General features: G+C 38.7%; 1 protein-coding gene across 1 annotated transcript in view; it reads right to left on the minus strand.

Annotated features, from left to right (window-relative positions):
* LOC140237207 (F-BAR domain only protein 2-like) overlaps positions 1–21,947 on the minus strand; it is a 132,985-nt gene that overhangs the window by 8,575 nt on the left and 102,463 nt on the right. The window contains exons 19-25 of the mRNA XM_072317152.1: positions 17,652–17,773; positions 11,081–11,185; positions 9,452–9,505; positions 3,710–3,873; positions 2,831–3,036; positions 1,154–1,309; positions 228–360 (exon numbers count right to left, since the gene is read on the minus strand). Coding sequence (XP_072173253.1) covers positions 228–360; positions 1,154–1,309; positions 2,831–3,036; positions 3,710–3,873; positions 9,452–9,505; positions 11,081–11,185; positions 17,652–17,773 — 940 coding nt within the window. The remainder of the gene's footprint in view (positions 1–227; positions 361–1,153; positions 1,310–2,830; positions 3,037–3,709; positions 3,874–9,451; positions 9,506–11,080; positions 11,186–17,651; positions 17,774–21,947) is intronic.

A 21,947-nucleotide genomic window follows, 5' to 3' on the forward strand; every position in this document is an offset into this window, starting at 1 on the left:
TCCATTCACAACTTTTTGATGCATTCACAACTTATTTTGCACTCAGACAAACAAACCAACACACAAATGCCGAAGAAAACATAACCCCCTCCCTTGGCGGAGGTAATAATATATAAACTTGCTAGATATATGGCGCATACACAGTACCTTGTAACTATACGGGAATTAACAATGAGGCAAGTATTACTGGGCACATCGGTGAAAATCAAACCGAAGTGGGAGGTTACCTGATATTTGAGGATATCGACATTGAAGTAGGAGGCAGCTGCATTCTTCTCCACTTGGTGTTTGAGTAAGGTGACTAGGTTGGACATGTTAAAGATATACGCTGTACTCTCTGATGTAGACTGCGCGGCATCGCTGAAGAGAGAGGAACAGAATTTGAAACATGAGCAGATAGTTGGTATTGTATGATTTTTTTCATATCTTTTCTTTTGCAACAATTCTCTGGTAAGCAAAAAAAAAAAAAGACTCTTTTGGGATCAGTCAAACAAATTGGAATGAGATATCCATGCGATAAAAATAAATGAATACCGGTAGGGACTGCAAAGAAAAAATGCAAATTGTTAGATGAGAATTTGACAGAGCACAACAAAAGATATACATGAACCTTAGTTATCAATGTATCAGAACATACTAACAAAAACGGATGAATTTATAAATTCATTCAACATTATGCGAACCTTCAAGTTCTCATTTTTCATCATGATTTACATGTACACACCCATAATACACTGTGAGTCCACGTAACCACAAAAGATCAAGTTAAATTGGTTCATTATGGAATGTAGTACTCTGTACATCTGTCATATTAAGGAATGGATATTACGGGTACAATGCGCTCCCATTATAAGGGACACGGCTCTAACAAAATTTTGTTCCAAAGAAGTAAAATTTCAAGTCCCAAGTTATCATCTATATATGTTTATATACTTAACTTGTTCGGCTTTAAGAAAATTTTGATATAAAAAAAAAAAGAAACTGGCAGTCCTGAGGACTTTATCACGACAGGAAAAGCAGGCATTTGATATCCACTGGAGGATCACATACTGAGAACATGTTCATGGCAGTCTCTCTTGAAGTATCACTAAATTCCAAGAGTGTGCCAAATGGCCTGAATTATGCATCAGATGTGAACACGCTAATCATTTACCTGGTAATGAGCTGTTTGTTGGGTAACACCTGTTCTAACCGACTGGTGTTTTTGACTTTGAAGGCAAGCATGGGAGGTTGGGGGTTAGAGGTCAGGGCCTGGATGATGCCCGCTGGGAAGGACAGCATCAGGTCACCGGTGATCTTGACCATACACCTGGGGTGGAGAGACAGAACGAGTGACAGATTGTTAACCGTTTTCTTGTGAGAGTTTCAAACTTCCATAGACTTTACACCAGACTTTTCAGCACATTTCTGTACACAAAGTGATAAAGGGATGGTATAGTTTTGGTTGACATGGGCCTGCAGGTTTCCATTTTTTTCTTTTTTAAATGATGATTTTTTCAGATAATGAGAAATTTCTCATGAAATATGAAAGAGCAAATAATTCTATTAAAAGGAATTCAAAGTTAATTTGAAGAAAATAGTTTTTCAAATGGCTGAGATATCCAAGACAAAGCGATCCTAATAAAAGGTGGGACGCACCTTTTACTAGGATTACTTTCTTTACTTTGCTTTTGGATATCTCAGCTGTATCACAACCGCTTTTCATCAAAAATAAACTGTGGTATCCTCTTAGAATTGTATGCTCTTTAACATTTCATAACGTCGTTTCTACATATCATGCAAGAAATTAAAAGTTGAATCCTCACCTCAAATAATACCATACAATCCCTTTAACCAAAAGATCAGACTAGTTTATAGCATTGCTTCAGAATGCAATCTCTACTTACTGCAACAGATGGAAAAAGTCCCCTTTATCAACGTAAATAAGCAGCAATTATTCTGTGTTTTAATAGCAGCCATGATAGAATTTGTGGACATACATGTACATACTCCGGATGGATTCGAACCGAACCCTCCCGATTGCTAGACAGACATCATATCCACTCGACAACCGAACGTCTGCCTGATTGCCAGTAATGCAGAGACTCCAACTCTCCCGTTTTCGACGGGAGATCTCCCCCCGAAAACCCATTTTTGCAAAATCTCCCGTTCTCCCGTTTGAGATTTAATTTCTCCCGCCCTGGCTCTTTGTCTCCCGTTGGAAGGGATTTCTTACTTATTTCTATCGTATGTTGAAAAAATAAGCCTTAGATAGCACAAGAGAGCATCTAGAACCCTAGGAACTTCGCGCTTCGCACACATCAAGTTGGAGTCTCCCGTTTGCTAGGGGTTTCAGGTGGGAGAATCTCCAGATCAGAAGGTGATTTGGGTTGGAGTCTCTGGTAATGGTTCTGATCCCTTAGAGCAGCAGGTACTGCAAATTTTATTCAAATTCAAGATTTTTGTGTAGAACTGTTTTTAATGCAACTCATTTATTGCAACCCATAAGATAGTAGTGAGTTGATAACATCTGTGAGTCAATGACATATTCACCTCAGCTAATTTGTATATGAGGCGGCAACAAATACCATTATTTTATAGTAGGGAACACACATAAATCTTTCCCATTTCATATGTTTCTTATTTTACATTCTTGCATCCCCCTCCCCCCCCCCCCCCAAAAAAAAAAAAAAAAAACAAGAGAAAAGAATCATCTTTCTATTTGACTGCTTTAATGTCTTTTTTGAAAGCCAACTTGCACATTGGAGGGAACTGCACTTCAAATACAGAGAAGCAAATTGCTGACAACTTGTAGTGCAGATTCTCTCTCCCTGCAGGTGGCGACACTCACTTGGACTGGTCGTTGCCCTTGAAGTAGGCGTTGACAGACTCGGTGAAGGCCGCTGCGATGGGTATCGTGTCGCTCATCCCCAGGGTGAGTGGGCTGGGCCCCCTGGACCCGCCCACCACGGTGGTGGCGTTGAACGGAGTCAAGCCCGAGAGGGAGGAGTTACTGTCCTGCCTCGGGAGGTTGTGGCCCTCTCCCAGCGGAGGAGACTGGATGAGGAGGGTAACCATGGCAACACAGGAGAAAATATCTTTAAAAATTGGATGTTCTACAAGAGATGTTTATCACGTTGCTACTGGTATTAGTATATCAACCTCTTGTGAAACCACAAAGATCATCTTTGAAGTATTTCAATGATGTAATATCTTATCTAGTAGGTGCCATAGATAATCTATTCAATATTGTTCCTCCCTCCTCCCCCCCCCCCCCCCTCCTTCTGGAAGCTAGGGGTATACTTTTATTATCTTCCTCTCCCAATTTTCCTTGAAATATCAAAGGTCTGTAGACAGCCCACCAACTTGGCAAAAACTCTCCATTCCTGTGTCTACTTTCTGGCCTTTGTATTTTGAAGAATATTTTCTATAATTCTGACTGGGTAAATTACAATATTTAACCCCCCCCCCCCCCCCCCCCCCCGGAAAACAAAAAATACTCACATCACTGTGTAACATACACAAAATTCCTTTTCATCATTCTTAATTATTAATGACTGAAATTACACAACTGAGAGCATGAAAAAAAAATTATGCCCTGTCATCTACCAACTTCCAAAAAAATTCTGCCTGGAAAGATGCCTATGTTGCTAAGCACAAAATGATGCAGTTGCCATGGAAACCATCACCCTGCAAACAAATGATGCGGTTACTGCGGCAACCCACTGACCTGCATTCCGCTCTGGGGTCTGGACGAGGGTCTGGCGGGGAGGGTGGGGATGTTCCCCGATGATGCTGCTGCCGCTGCAAACGTGCTGCCTATACTGTGCCTCTGCTTAGCCGGGAGGGCAGGGGGCAGCGAATCGCTCAGCGTCGTCGGACTCTGAAGTAGGTCTACTGGGAGTCGAGTAAGGTGTGCGTGAAGGACGGAGGGTGGGAGAGTGGGAGGGGGAGAGATGAAGAAAAAAAAATCATAAAATCTGAACACCTGGGGATCAGGAACACAATATCTGATTTTCAAATTGTTCATTGCACTGCAAACACGAACTGATCATAATAACAGAATATCTGGCCTACAAACATTGACACATCAAAATCAGGGGAATTCCAAAGAACATTCAGGGAGACACTTGTGTGTTAACATGCATTTCCTGAAGTGGAAGAACAATTCAGGGAGAATGTTATCATTTCTTGTCAGAATATAAAACTGTTCATGGAGCTTTCTGCAGAATCAAGGAGACTTGGCCGGTCTGGAATATATGTACAGGTGATTGGCAGAACTGGGATCATTCAAACTAAGCGGAAACAAAAGGGGTGGGGTAGACTTTGTGGGGGGGGGGTAAATAGCAAAAACATGATCACAAAAATTGTACATTTGGGGGGATTGGGGGAAAAAACCAGCATTAGCCTTGGACAAAACATAATATGCTATGCTAAATATCTGGCACAGCAGTATCCAATACATGGAAACCTCAAAAGACTATGGCATGAACTGTATATTTATACTAATAGACATCACATGCCACAACAACAACTGGGTACAAATCATAGCAATGTGGGTAAATCTCACAATTAGAACAATGTGTGTACATATACATATAAATTGGTACTGCACTACTGCAAACTTTGGAAACATTCTATGTATAGACACAATATTGATCAGTCACTAGGGAACACATACTACACATGCAGGTTTGTTTGTTGGTCTGGTTTTATTTTCTTTAACATATACATTGCACATTTTGGTCCAACAAACTATACATTTTTATGTTGAAGTAAATAGGCAAGGTAGAAGTGAAAAAGTTGAAAAAAATCTGTGAAGGCAAAGGCATCAGAGCAATAGGTGCACTACACAGGTGAATGTTACATCACAATAGCTGCCATTTCCTCATGTGTTAATAGATTCAAGACATATAGACATTTTGTAATAGGTACCATAACATGTTCAGTATTCATCCACCTTTCAACCACCAGTTCACATGAAGAGAAAATAGGCATGCATCTTTGAAATGAAATGTTTTTTTTTTTCTTTACACTTTTTTTTTGTGTGTGTGCATCGCCTTGTGGTGTGTCCATCGCCTTGTGTGTGTGCATCGCCTTGTGTGTGCGCATCGCCTTGTGTGTGCGCATCGCCTTGTGTGTGTGCATCGCCTTGTGTGTGCATCGCCTTGTGTGTGTGCATCGCCTTGTGTGCATAATGTTTTGTGAGAGACACAAAAGCGTAGCTGAAACTGTAGAGAAAGGACAGCCATTGATATCACATGGACAGCAGGACAAGAGACATGAATAATGCACACATTATATTTCCACATACATATACTTGTATGTACAATGTACATTCTTGTGTATACAGGAGCCTGCAGCATTTTGTATGTAGTGGGACTACACTGCATGTGAAAGGCTTTTCAACTGGAATAAGAATGTGTGAGGATGAACTGGGAGAGAAAATCAGGACACACACAAAATACTGAGACATCCTACTATGACAGAAATGTAAATGTGAGGTATAATGTCAGTGTTGATGGTTTGAAAAAGGGGGGGGGGGAGAGAAGGGGGAAATAGAATGTTGACTGACAGATCAACATATTTGCAACAGTTTCAGGTTTTAAGGATCACCAGCCAAGAGACAGCAAAGATCTGTTAGTGTCAAAATCACATGTTAATCTAACAAAACCACTACTCTCTCTCCAAATTTAAGTATAAAGAAATGACATTCTTCACAATACAATATCTGAAATCTAATGAAGATATTACATCATGCAAACTCCATATCCAGAGTAATGCTTTAGGAATCATATGAAAGAACCACCACAAACCGACATGGTCTTTTTTTTTAAAAAAGGCAAAAAAGGTACATTTCAGTATAGTAAACAACTAAATGAGTGCAATAGACTATATTTGTTTCCTTTTATTTCTTTTTAATCAGCATTTTTTTAGTAAGTTTGCTTGTTTCTCCTTCACTACCCACCAGAAAAGAAATAATGCATGCTTTGACATGGTACATGGAAGACTGCCATCAAGCCTGAAATGTACAAAATCCTTTACACTTTAGTTAACAGTCAAAATAGGTGGAGAGCTTTTGATTAGTCAGATTCATATCTTCAACTTGAAGTTAAAACTAAAAAAAAAATGATGGAAGTGACAGCAACAACAACAACAAAAAGAAAAAAAGATAAGAACGTGAATTGTGTGCATTGATAGGCAAACTTTGCCGGAGAGAAATACTTTTTTGTGCACCATAGAAAGTTACTTAAGGTGAATGCTGTAAACCTGATGCAACAGCCCAGATATTCAAAGGGATATTCCAGATTTTACTCAAGAGAATTCAAGCAACTATGCATAAAGTTATAACCCTTGACATATGCTTACAACACATTAGCAGACTGAGTTAGTTTTAATACACTGCATTTGAAAATATGTGTTGCAGATACTTGCATTGTATTCACTGCTGTTTTGCACATAAAAATGTCAATAGCCACACTAATTGCTATTATCTTCTTCTTCTTCTTTTTCCAGAGGACATCTGAAGATATATTTCCTGTCTGGTCTCATATAAGATGTATTAGGTGATGTAACATCCATTTTCTAATGTTTTCAAGAGAGAGAAGACAACTTTCCTTTCTGCAAATATGGAAATATTAAAATTCAAATCATTTTTTGTTAACCCAAATTAGGGAAAATTCTTTGGCGTGGTACATGCACAGCTCTACAGCCTGGGCAAAATTTAACTTCCAAAGAAATTACAGCAGCTTTAATATTCCTTTGGTCAGGAAAAGTGCTTCTTTGGGTACATCATTTTATTTTTTCAGGCAGAGTCCTGGAGACTCGCAAAGACCTGGCAGCTCTGCTTTACATGGCTTACAAGCTACCATAATTGAAGGTTTCTTTATTACCAGGTAATTGTCCTCAGATTTAAAAACATGGGAAAAGTGGTCTAGATCAGTTTCATAGACCAAATTATGACAAGTTCATTCCTACAAACAATGTAAACAACCAAGAGTGATAGACACTAGAATGATTGAGTGAAAGACACAACAGGGCCCTGCTGCATAGAAAAAAGATGCAATCAAACATTAGTCAGAAAATCTATGACATACATATAAAGTCAGGTGTTATCCAATCAGAGTTGAGTAGTCAGAGACTAATGTTTGATTTTTCACCTTACGTTTGATTTTAACTTCTATGCAAACTGCATTCACTCCAAGTGTGTTCTCGGCACTCCATTACCATGATAGTGTTGCACAAATATGGCGCTAGGAGTTAAACAAGGTGCATTCTCCATTTTTCATACCATAAGCCATCTATTCACACATATGTGGTCACTACAGCCAGATAGGAAACATTGTGCAGTTTTTCGCAAGCGCAATTGAAACAAGTGAAACAGAAAATCAGTTAAACTTAAATCCCACGGTCCAACTTCGGGAATATTCAAGAAGCTGCATAATGATTTTTTTTCTTTTTTTAAATGCACAAAAGAAGACAGTGACATAATAATACACTGAAGAATAATTTAATTGTCTTCAAATACATATTCCTCTATGGCCAAATCAAGCTTCCAATGCATTACATTTTGCTTTTTTTTTTTTTTGGGGGGGGGGGCTTCTATTTCTGATTACCTATGGTTTTCTTTTGTTGTTGTTGTTGTTTTTGAGCAGATAATCCGATTATTGTAAAGGTCGGGCAAACAACCCTAAATCATTTTTTTCTCTCTCTCATTTTCCCTCTTTCTACATGGGAAGCTCTCTGCCTGCTTGTAATATTGTATTACCCTAAATTTGCTCGCCAACATTGTACAATGAACATGACAATGTGCATAATCATGCACTACGTTGCCAAAAATTTAAGTATAGCTTTCAATATTCAGCTCTCACTGTCACTACACAGGGACTTTTAGTACACAATGGGCATTACCTGAAGTCTATACTAATTTGCATATATACATTGTATGTATGCAAAGTCAGGACATTCACAATAATACAAGACTGTTTATCATTTATAACTACTGCTCCTAACAGTTGCAGCTGAACCCTACAAAATCCTTCCAGTTCGCTTTGTAGCATCGTGCAGGCATCAAGCTTGGTGTTTCCATGACCACAGAGTGTTTTTCACTATTACGTCACCGTGCAGCAGCGCTGAAATTAGCGTTGCAGTTTTTCTGCGTATTTGTGTATACATGTGTGTGTTTGTGCATTTGTGCATTTGTGCATTACTCCATTGCCTTTTACACTGCTATCATTACTTATGTACATACTTTTCTAGCGTCAATACCGGAGGCGGGATGCACAATTTTTGCAAATGTTGTTTTCATGAAAACAATATGCTTTCCTATCAAAAGCCAATGAGCAGTCTTCTTCCAATACAGCCAGTTATACTCAAATGGCTTTTTTTTTTTTTGCAAGGGATCGACAAGTCTCAATATTTCAGCTACCGCATGTTATAAAGAAGCAGAATTGATGTGACCATTCGAAGTTATTGGAGAAGTTCTGTCAGCTTTGAATATTAAGTCTACAGAGAGACACCCTTGAAAGAGACATTAATTCAGAATGGCATACTCTAGGAGTATAGAATCTTTCTTGTAGAAAGAAAAAAGAAGTCTAATATGTGTTACTACTATATCAAAATTATGATAGGAGCTTCCAAGACCACAGAGGCTAATTGAAATGTTATCAAAATATCTTGCAAGAATTAGGGAAGAGGCGTGTTATAGGGCAAGAGAGTACATTTGGATGCAAAAGTATAAAGTTTTCCAGAGACCATTCATACGTCAAACGTCCCTACTGGCACACTGATTTTATAGTTCCTCACATTGAAAGAAAAAGGTTAAAAAAAAGACACTTGAAATATTGATATAAAGATATATACTTCATGATATATGTATTATATTAGAATACGAGGAAAAGGCTATAGTAAATGGTGTATTCATAAGCACGACTTGTGGTTGAATTGACATTACACAATATTAACACATTCTTTGTTTTTGTCACAGTGCGAGATATTGCACCACAAATTTGTGTGTGTGTGTGTGTGAAAATGTGTTATGAATACACTTACTTTACTATAACAAACAGTGTATACTCTGTCATGTCCCATTCCAGACTACATGCACTATACAAGTGTATTTAACTTCCCCAAGTGCAGTTCTATTATAAACCCTTGTCTCTGGCATCAGTGATATAAAACTGCACTCAAGGAAGCAACAAAATATGTCCGGTATATAATCTGGTATAGTACATTCGAGATCATGCACTATTCATATTATACTGCATAAACGGCAGATACGAAAAGAAATCCAAGTTCAGACATTCCGAGAATGCATAGTGCAGCTATATGTTTGAATACAATACAAGCAACCTTGCTTGCCCACATGCGTCCAACAGACGAATATAGAGTCTGTCGGATTATTAAACACAGTGTCAACAGAGTATTGGAAGAGGGGGGCGGGTTGCGTCCGACCCGACCCCCGATATCTTACTTGTCGTGTTCGAACGGGGGCGCGGAACGAATTCACGAGAATACCTGGAATTACCTTTTATAAAGGAAACACACGTACAATACAATACAATACAATCAATCAATCAATCAATTGGGGGCACATGCGCTAGCTGCTGTACAAATTAAATTTTTTCACTGGGGGGAATTCATGTAGGTGAAGACTTGGTACTACAGACTAACCAACTGTGTCATTTGTGGGCGTGCTACGGTTCGATGCCATGGTTTAAATTCATTGGAGTTATCATGATGTTTCATACCTGATTGCAAAGTAGAATTCAAAAGCCTATCTCATGTTACCACCTTAGGTTGTTAAGTACAACCTGTAGTTTTAAAATCAGATATCAGTACAGTGATTTGATTTCTCCTAATAAATCTAGACAGGAGGAGAGCAATGTGTTTAGAATGCAAACATGATATTATAGGACTGATTAAATTATAGTAAACCAACCAAGAAAGAAAGTGATGATCTGGTATTTATAGTCTACCATAAGTTCCCTCAAACAAGTAAAAGACTTCTATATGACTAATCTTCAAAGTCATGCGGCAGAAGAGTTCTTCTTCTAGCTGTTTCAAATGATATTTCAAGAAAATTACTTTTATGCTTGCACACATGATTTCACATCTCTGTAAGTGGAGACTTTATCAAAGAACAGAGAACACCTGCTCACTAATCTACACACATCTTGCCCCATAATACTACGTCATGAAAAGAGACATGCACATACAGTAAATGTAGAGTAAATGGCTTAAAATTTTCCCCTACTCAGTGGGAATACAGTCAAAGGTAAAATGTACATGGAGACATGGCCAGTCAAGAGCAAGAAGGGCATACATGATGCTGCAGGTCTATGACAGTTACATCCTTCTGCTTCTCAAATGACAAAATGTATGAAAGATGTAGAAAGTAAGTAAGAATGTCTAACCAAGCTGTCAATGTGGCAAGTATAAACCTGGTATTAAAAACATCTGACATATCTTTGCACAATGTACTACAGCAGATATAACTGCCATCAGAAGGAAAATAAAAGCATGTATGTACATTGTAGATAGACAGACAGACAGATAGATAGATAGATAGATAGATACTTAGAGAAGAGATGGAGAGGTATGATCTGAACATTGAAAACATACATACCATCATACAGTGGAGGCACACTGCCCCTACACATACTTTACAGTAATCAGATAGAATTAGACCATTCCGGTGAATGGATTCAAGATAGAGGGCGCCAGACTAGCAAAGGTGGGGTCCTTTAGGGGGTAGGCGTGGGGGTTACATATTGTGCCAAGCAAATAGACATTGTGTGATGACTGATGACATGCAAATAAACATGCAAATGTGCATAATTACAGTTGTATGGGCCATGTCTATTTATTCTCACTGTGAACACAACTTGTAAGTTTCAATGTAATGTAATCTGCAACTTAAAATTTAGATTTAAAGGAACAGACGAACATTCTAGATATGTATCTAGGATGAGAAAGCCATGGAAAATTGATGCTATGGGTGTGTTTGTTTTTTTAATGAATCCAGGAAACCCGCATAGGACAGGGCAACTCACAAACTATGACGATGGCCACGACAGTAATTGTGAAATAACTTTCTTACATGCCGAATGTGGGCGTGCCGAAGCATCACCCGCGGCAACCGGCGTCTGCGGACTGGTGAAGGAATCTCCACCAACGCTGCTGAAGAGGTCGGGACTCAAGGCGCCTAGTTGGAGAGGTGGGTTAGAGGTTAAATGTCAAAGCCCTCGTACATGCATGAGATCATTCATGGTAAAAAAAAAACAAAACAGGCTTGTTAAAAATGATGGATAATACACGGCATTTCAACGCAAACTTATTAATAATGCACTGTTAGTTGCAAGGTGAGGGTTGCAACACTGTAAAGGTACATCAGTCCATTAGTTGATAACGAATGGCTGCCACATCGTCAGTCCAAGTCGGATGCCTGTTCATGGGAAAATCGGTGAAACAACTGCTTCTGGAGACTAGTGATTGAGTGCCGTGTGCACAAAATCACATTTATACATGCAGTAACAGTGTACAATGACTACCCAAAACATTCTGTGCTTACTGCATTGGTGCAAGTTCTCAAACCAGGTCACACTTCACAGTCCACATGTACACACAAAATGTTTGTGATGATTCACACAAAACAAGAAATGTTTACCACACTTCCACTCCATTCTATGATCACAAATTTAAATCCAAGATGAAAAAATAGTGTAAAATAGCTGGACATCAGTAGGTTCCTTTTCTCACATATTTTAATGGTCTATTTTTAAATGCAGAAAAATTTTTCCCCACATAAATCACCACAAAACGATTGCTTTCCTCAGACAAAATCATACAGGATAAAAGCAGTGGCAGAAAAAGAAAAATTAATGAGAAATGGGGAAAAAATCTACAATAGGATGTCAAGACCATTCAAATAGCAGTATAATCAGTAAATGTCAAGGTCCTGGGGATAGCTACAAATTGCCATAAAGGTCAATGTAACCATGATGTAGGTTGCATGGAACTTCCCATCTGTTTTGTAAACAAACTGACACTAAATCACAGGTGTTATTGTTGTTGGTATTGGTGTCTTCTTTTTTTTTGCATTACAACTCATTTTTATACAATTTGACTCAAGTCTCACATAGCGCACAGTACTCTTCCACATCATTCTGAAACTGATAAAAATGCATCATACATGTGTGCAACTTTGTATAAAATATCTTCCAACATTTTTGTAAAAAGACCAAATGGGAGGAATAAACAGATGGTATTATTTTTGTTGAGAAAAATACATATTTTAAATGATCCAGGTGACAGACCAGCAATATCAGACAAATTACTATCATTTCATAAAATTGATTTATGCTCACATATTATTTGTCCAATCTGCTGAGATTCTCATTCACTATAGGCTCCTGTTGTGCTATATGTGCATCTCAATTTATCTTGCTGGTGAGTCGTCTTTTGTAACCAACAAATAAGAGCAAAATGGCAGATTGAAGTATTACCCTGTTCTGAGCATCTATTGCCTATCAGATCACTCATCATTGAAATGGAATGCTGACAGGGGAATGGAAATAGATGGAATTCACTGGTGTGGGAAAAGTCTCTGAAATATGACATCAAGTTCAGGAAATAAATACTGTTCTTCCTCCTAATTCAAATTAATAGCGTTGTCATCATTCATAAGGGTCAATGACATACAGTAGGTATGGCATTGTATCACATATAGTGATGTAAGGACATATTGTCCTATGAAGGAAGGCATATCAGGGGCATAGGAGATGCGACATAGTGGTATACCCAACTACTGATTATGCAGGGATGCTAATACTGTAAACAGCCCTGGAATATTCTGAGGCCTAAAAAGGTGTATTTCTATCTTTTCTCAACAGACACGTGTAGTAACACAACTTGGAAAAAAAAATAGTTTCCACAATACCCGCAGTATTTTGGCCAAAAGACAATACAGAATACTACAAGAAGTAACAATTGGCATCTCAGCATTAGAAATGATTATGTCAACTATCGACGTCAGCTCCTGTGGTGAAAAAATATTGACAGATCTCTGAAGTCTCTTTTACAACAGAACCTATCAAGATACGGGTACTATGCACAAATCAACATATTTTTTCTCTGTGTCTTACTGTCTCAAAACAGACAAATCTACTGACACACATACAAATACAAACCATGCACAAACCCACTCTATAACACCACATACATGTAATCCAACCAGTCGTCTGCCATACTGTTACCTCTTAAAAGGCCCTCTAGATCTCCTAACCCACTGGACCTCACCCCTCACGCCTCAAGAGCCGGAAGAACATTCCGCTCCGTACCATCTGCTCTGGAGAAGACCCACACACGCACACACATACACCTGTACATGTAATATGCTGGCAGTGACAATTGCCCAGACGTCGTCGCACAAAAACACAATTAGCGACGCTGGAAGTCAACGAAGGAACATTGAGCGGGTCTTGCTGCATTTCATTGGGATGTCGTTTTCTTGGCTGGAGTCCACACAGGGCACACATGCACACCATGCACCACTCACGCCGCCAATATCTTTTCATCACACGCACACATACTGACTGGCACACATACTGACTGGCACACACACACACACACACACACTTCTTCAAAAGCTACCTCACTGATTAACACATGTAAATATCTGTCACGTCTACTCTCTCTGTCTCTCCCTCTCCCTCTACCCATCTTTCTCCTCTCTCTAACCTTTTCCCTCCCTTTCTCTCCCTCTCTCTCCCCACTTGTCGTGTTGCCATGGGATACCATGCTCCTCCAGGTCTTGAAATACAACCTCCCCTGACCCACTTCACACGCCGGCATCTTTCGGGTGTGGCCCCCTCGTCATGAGCTGACCCCGCCCGCCTCGTTGCCATGAAGTGGGGTGTGGCCCCCTCGTCATGAGCTGACCCCGCCCGCCTCGTTGCCATGAAGACACCCCGGCTCTCACACCAAGGTCGCCTTCGCCACCCGATGGCTCGAGGGACTTGAGGCATCCATGAAGACAAGCTGATGATAGTCATAGCATGCTATTCATGTTGAGCAAGACCGACTTGCCCACATAACTGAGATGCACTGCCATCGACATTAACACCCTCATAAGACACATACTTACATTTCTACACGTGGGACTCTCTCATTCTCCCTCTCCCCCGTACAAAGCAAACACACACTTGTATGCACACAGCACCATTACGACTGCTTGAGATTGAGGCAGATCACGGTATGGGCTTTCCTCGCATCATAATTAATTGCACCAATTACCGGAGGCCCGCCGCTACTCACTGTCTAAATGTGATGATATCTGTCCAAATCAATAATTGGTTAGGTACCCTCAGAGATCTCGGACTGACACCAACATGTGGTTGGGTGTACCCATCAAATTACCCCCTTTGCAAAGCTGCTCAAGTGCATGCTATCTTGATCAGGTCCTCACAGTGAAGACAGAGGCCCAAGATTATACATCGTCAGTACCACAAGACACATAGTGAACAAACTGCAACTTCAATTATCATCACTTTAACCATGTTACTATCCCACCAATCATAAAACGTGCATTTCATGTTGATACATTCCAATACAATTCATTCTCATGTCATCTACATGTACCTCCTTTAACATCTTCTGTGCCAATGAGTCAAATATGTACAAATTTCACACACTATACCTATGGACTGAAAATATATGTGGCACACGGAGGGTTAACTACTTCACTGCTCCAAGCTTCAGTGTCTGTTTCTCTCGTGCCTTCTTGTCTCTGTTTACTTTTTTTACCCCCAGTAGGCCTAGATGATTTTATTTTGGGTTTTATCTCTTCCAACCCTTCCATCCCCCCCCCCAGCTTCTTTACTCTCCTCCTTTTTCTTCTCTAATACATTTTTCCTCCCCTTGTACCAACTGACCCCTTCTATCCTTCAGTCCATCTTTCCTTCTATCCTCTGTTTCCTTTATTGTTTTGTTTACTATTTACTTCCCTTTGTCTATTTGCCTTAATCCTCTATGTCCCTTGAAAGCCCTGTCCAGATGTTTTCTATTCTTTGAATATTTCAGACCCCGTAACGTGGGGATTCATGGAGTGGGAAGGTGGGCCTGTTTCAGATATATTCACGAATCCTTGTAATGAATTGTGTACAGCTTAATATCACTGATCTCTATGTAAGTAACACACAGCTGAAGGTTCTTGACTGCGAGTCGAGTCCACCACTACCAATGAACGTGCGCTTCGATGCACATATTCGCTGGCACACGTCCGACAAGCGCCATTTATGATTTCTAATGTACCCCAGTGGGCAGTGAATGAAGACCAATTCATTCAGACCACCCATGTTTCCCCCCATAATATTGAACCTTTAAACGTATTGTTTACCATTGGGAGCAGTGATTTAACAAATGTTCGAGTTATCACATTTGATGCATATATGTGTAGGTCAGTTGTATCACAAAACATCCTATCATATAAACACTTTGCAATAAAGCCTAAAATATAAGGAGATATCACTATTTTTCTCAATAGACCATAACTGAAGATGGTTCATTCTAAAAACAATTCTATTGTTCACATTTTGCATATTTACTAATTCTCAACACTGATTATACTGATTAACACTTTAACCCGTTGAGGACGAGTCCCGAGTATACTCGGGCAGGTGTCTATGGGAAATGCGTATTGCAGCAAAATCAGTCCGTCCTCAACAGGTTAACATTGGTTGTTTCTTTTCCTAACTCACATTTAAGAACTATTTTGAAGCACTAAAGCTGGGTTTGTGTTTCATCTGCAAAGAGTAAATAATGCCTTTAATAAATCTCAGCTCTTTACAAACCTCACATCATTTCTCTTTTCTGTTTCCCTTCTTCCCATCCCCTTAATACTCCATCTCTCTCCTTTCTTCCTTCCTCCCTTACCACCTTGCCAAGACAACCTTCCCCCATCTCTACCCCACTGCAAGCTCATTAGACGGTGTGCGGATGTGTGTGGCTTCATTAAGTCCCAGCTCACTTCCTGTGTCCGCCACTGATCAACCCATCACGCTGTGCCTAATGACACATCAGAGCGAAATCTCACGTATGTAGATCAACCCCCCCCCCCACCCCTTATGCCCTGCTTTCCTGCGACCATACACACACACACACACACACACACAAAGCTTATGTATGAAGAAATTAAAATGCGTAATGAGATTGAAGGAATTAATACTGATCTCTCTCTCTTTCCCTCTCTCTCCCATTACCTGGTCATGTGACTGGTATCGGACGAGAGCAAAGGACGGTGCTCGTTTAGCACTCCATATGTCCTCTTATCATTGAGACACTACCATATGTTGTGCATTATCACCATGATATATTGTCAGAATGGATGCATTTTGACGGCAATTTTCTGGGCAAACACACACACACACACACACACACACACACACACACAGATATAATGCGAAACCCACACATAAATGGAAGTACATTCACCGTCAAGCAACTTCAGCCGTTTAGATTCGTGACTTCCACAGAAGGAACAAAACTTTACCAAATTTAGGGCCATCTGCCAAGAGCAAACCAATGTCTTCAAAATAAATTGAGGTTGACAACCTATCATCATTCTTCTAATTCCTTCAAAATGAGAAGAATTACATCTCAGTGCTTCCTGGTCTAGAATCATCATATGGGTGTACTTTCCCTTCAGCACTGCACTCTCACTCATTTCATAACCATCATCACAAGGGTTCATGACACTATTGCATAAAAACTTTGGCTTGAAAGCAAACATACAAATCATGTTGGAGTCCTCTTTCTGGACTCTGATGCCCAACTACCATATTCCATCTTGTTTCAATGTTTGATCTCAAACATATTAATATTTTTTTGAAACTATTTCAGTCACATACAACATAAAAACACAGCTGGGCAAAAGTGCTGATTAGTTCTGGTGCAATACACACCTTGAACACACCATGCAAAAATCTTGATGAGTGGAGTGGTGGCATAACGTGTTGTGAAACACTGCAATCATACTAATGTACATGCCATACATTATGTAGCAAGTCCAATTTTTTGTGAATCGCAGATTTCCTGAAAATTTTGCGAGTACTTAGGTTCGCCACCGTGGAGTACAGCAACAGACAGAGAAATGCATATGTGCATGTCACACTAGTGTTGGGATCACGGTTGATATTTTCATGTGTTTTGAACTTTGCAAATAGCTCCCGGCTCGCAAAATTTACAAAAATTAGAATCCTGCAAAATATACAGCATATACAGTATGTGTCCTACAAAAAGACATCTGGGCCCCATTTCATAAAAGATGTCACAATGGCAACTCTTGCTGGAATGGCAATTTCTAATGGCAACAGCCAATCAGGAAGCTGGATTCTTGTCATAACCATGACAACTGCCATTCCAGCAAGAGTTGCTATCATATCACCTTTTTATGAAATGGCTTCCTAGTGTCTTCAGCACAATTCCATCACACATTACACTTGACAAATACCCAAACACCATGAATATAACAAAGTCAGCAAAATCATGACGCCATCGTTATCATCATAAGGGTAAACATTACACTGCCTGTGACTGATTTCTTTCTTTTTTTTTTTCAAAAAGAAAGAGAGCCATCTAGAGTTGTAATAGCAACATTTGTTGTAGGTACTTACTGTCTGGCGTGGTGGTGTTGCTGCGGTGGTTGTTGGATGGCGAGGTGAAGCCGGAGCGCATCGTCGGGCTGCTGAAGTCGAGGTCGAGGTCGAGGAGGTTGCCGGCAGAATTTGACTGGTTGCTATGGGTACGCAACATCCGCAAGGGGAGAAGAAGAGATGGAGATTGAGCATAAATTACAAAAGCCAGAAAATCTTGACTTGCTAACCCTCATTTCCACTTCATTAGACTTCTTCTACTTCAAAAGTTCACATGACGACTTTTATGCCATTTCTGTTATGAGTAATTTCTCAAAGAATGAGCGCTGGCATCTAACAGAAATTGGATATGACTAAAGAGTTAAACTTGTGCATGACTTGACAGTAAATCATGTCATATGAATCATGATTAACGGCATCAGAGCCATTAAGGTGATCTAATGGTTCAGTTTCTCAAACTCACAAACGAATAACATGTGATGTGACTGTGTGTGTGTGCAATTAGCCTTATTTTGACATTGATACTAAAGGCAGCTGGTATGAATAAAATTCTCTGAGAGCAATGTATCATACGGTGACTCAAAAGATACGATGAATTTGACACAATACTCTGAACTGCTAAGATAAAATCTTTCAGGGGAAAAATGACACAGATTGACAGAAAAAAAGGAATCATAACAAAAAAATGGGGGTCAAAATAACAAGAATCTGTGAATTTTGATACTTACAATCTAACACAAAACATAATTATGTATCTGACAAAGGATTCACACAACTTTTACTCTCAAAAGGAGAGAGATAACAAAACATCATGTCACTACATGAAATTGTATCAAAATCCAAATAACATTCAACAATGAAGTGAATCAACACAAATTTGTTTTTACTTTCTCTTCTAACATGCTCAATCACGTGAAACCATTCTGTGTGCTGGTAATTGTGCAGAAGGAACAATCACTTTACACAAACAAAAGGATCATACACAATACAAAGGAGGAAGGGAGAAAAGAGGAATAACACAAGAAGAAAAGTGAGGAGGGGAGGGTGGTTGTCATGACAACATGGGAGTTGCCAATTTGCTGTTCAAGGTGAGTAAAACATAACCAGGAAACAAACACCATAATATGGTGGAAGACAAAAAAAGAAAAAGAAAAAAAGAAAGAAAAGAGTTTTGCATTTGACAAAATAGCTGTCGTCCTTACAGATTTGATTGTCTGCTCAAATTACAGAATGTCCCTTTTGGGGCAAAACAGTTGTAGTAAGGCATTTTTTTTTCACACACATGATATGGATTTTTCAAACTATTTCCTAAAGATGAGAGTAATATAAAGGCAAGTGTCACGCTCTAATATGTTGGATATAGTGCAGGTTTTTGTCTTTAATACATGTGTTTTGAGCTTTAGATGGAGCAAGTCAGGCATACCCTGTTGCTTTTCAACATGAAAACAATGACCTTTACAATTGTTTTCAAGAAGCAATCTAGAATTCTAGGAAATCAACAATCCCAAAATGGATGCCTCACAGTCTGTCATTTGAGAGCAACAATAACATTCTTGCCAGATGATACATAGGACCTTCTTGCTCCCAAATAACCATCTTTGGTCTGACCCACTCATTTGAACCTTATTAATTCCAAATATACTTTCTCATTTTCTAAAACAATTAAAAGTAAAATACAGCAAAATTTTTGATATGAAGAGCTAGCTCCCATATCTAATGCAAAATGTACAAATCAAGAACACATTATGACAAGAATGATGGGGTAAATATAAACAGAAATGATATCAAGACACTGTGCTTAGGAAAGGTCTCTTCGTGCCCGAAATGAAAGGTTTTAAAAGTGATGCCACAAAAAAGAGGGCTTTGTTGACTTCAATGCGTTTTCTTCAGTGCATTCCTCAAACTAGTCATGTTAGTTGTATGATACAAAGACACACAAGACTTCAGTGCTCAACATATGTTTCCTAGTGCTCTTTCATTCTAACCACTGGTCTCATCAAACACGACACAAAATCTTTAAAGCTATTTTTGGCAAACATTCCATGATAATGATAGTATTTGAAATAAAAAAAAAAAAAGAAATACACAATGCAACATGAAAGTCTCATGTTAGCTTGTAATGATCAGAATACATGACTTACAACAACCTATTGTGACTGTGCATGCCACAAATACAGTCATGTTAGACAATATTCAATGAAATCAACTCCCATACAGACATATCAAAACACAATAACAATCAAAACCGCATGCAGCTTTAAAAAATAAAAAATAAATAAGAAGTAATATTAAGTCATCTACAATATAGTCATCAGTCCTCCATGGTGGCCTGAAAATACTGAAAATCAACATATACTTCATACTACATGATTGAATCAGCAGTTACAGTTCAGGTTGATCAACAAAAATCTGCTATTCAACCATCTTTTACTAAGGTTTCTTCATATATTTGCAAATATTTCCACCAGTGACTGGCACACATCTTTCATTCCTTTACATAACAGAAGGAACTTAATTAAAAAAAAAGTCTGGAATGTTTTAAATATATTTGTTGCATTCATAAAAACTAGAAAAAGGACTAAATAAACCCATTATCTTTTTCTGACAGTGTTTAAGTATTCAGTACACTGTATTTACAACAACAAAATATGTCACTAGGTGAATACCTTTAGGTGAATATACATAGAGATCAAAAAGAGAGAAACTTACTAACTTGATATTTACACCTCATTTAGCATGTGTGCACAATGGGTTTACATGAACTTTTGGGCATTTTTAGTTGCCCTTAATGTGATGTTTAAAGTTTCTCATGTATACACTACACCACGACAAGATAGTAAATCACATCCGATACATCAAAACCTATCTCCCTCATTCAATAAAAGCTTTGATATGAAAACTCATTTATCATAAGAACTCCAAGACTGTTTTGTTATCTGGAGCTTTTCATTAGATTTCCTTCTTTAATGTTTGGACCAAAGTATACTAAGACTTTGGTATATTTGAGGAGTGAATCAAAACAAAATCATATCATCATTCAAGAGAAGGGAGATACAAATATTCACTGAGGAATGATAAAGCCTAATGCTCGGAAAGCTACTGGACACACCACAAACAATATGTGAACATGATCTTTCACTTGGGAAAACAAAATAAAAAGGAAAATCTCTTTGTTGTATTACAGTACAGAGACAGAGTACCAGAGATAAATATCACTGCATTTGTCCCAATACTTTCTGATATCTCACAAAATATCACAGACATAGAATCCATTCCAAAAGATGCCAGCCAAGATACCAACACAAGGATGCAGTACATCATCACCGTGTCAACACGAGCAGCAGCCAAGTCAATTTGTTTTTGTTTTTTTGTTTTTTCAAAGCATTAGATGCCTCATTCAACAAGCTGGGCTCACGGCCACAAGCATGCCAATATATGAGAGACAGACAGACAGACCTGCTTACTACACATTAACTGGTTCCAAGCCTATTTACTTTGGCTCCCACACACATATTTGCAAAGGTTCCATGACACTTTCTCCTATGACAATTGCTTCCATGACATATCTGCATGCTAAGCCAAAAATAAATTCTTCTCACAATCATAATCCTAACCCTACTCCCAATCCTCACAACAAACTAAACCTAAAACCCTATCACAACCCTAACCTTAACCCTAAGTCCTTGGAGAATATAAGACCGGAGCAAATGTTGCAGGAACAAATGTCATGTCACTATTTGCAAAGATTACTAAACTTTTACAGTCTGATACATGGACTGGGTAACAGAAGATAATTACTCCTGAGTCCAGACTGCTTTAATACTGAATTCAGTAGTGAATCCATTGCACAATGAAAGGTATTTTCATTTATGATGTTGTCTTTCATTACTAAACTAAGAGATGGAATTCTTTGTGATTAGTTCAACCCATTCAACAATCAAAATTCTGCAAGGAGGTCTAATACATTGAATACCAAATAATTACGAAGGTCTTGTCTATAAAAGTGTTTTTTTTTTTGTTTTTTTTTTTTGGGGGGGGGGAGGGATTTTATATGATATCATTCAAGATAATTTAAAGTCATGTAGCAATTGATTATATAATTTAGTGGCTCTGAAAATTCTAAATATGTCATTCAAATGATCATTTTTATAAATCAATTTTTAAAGTTAAACGACAATGGCTATTAAGCAATCTTAACAAATCTAATTCGTAGAGGGAGACAAATTGAAGAAAATCACACCTGAACCTTCACCCCTCTGAATAATATCTTTTGTTCAATGGCTATCCTGTCGGTAAAAATCAATTGAAATACTTCAC

Source organism: Diadema setosum, chromosome 13 (genome assembly GCF_964275005.1).
Source record: "Diadema setosum chromosome 13, eeDiaSeto1, whole genome shotgun sequence".
Classification (NCBI taxonomy): Eukaryota; Metazoa; Echinodermata; class Echinoidea; order Diadematoida; family Diadematidae; genus Diadema; species Diadema setosum.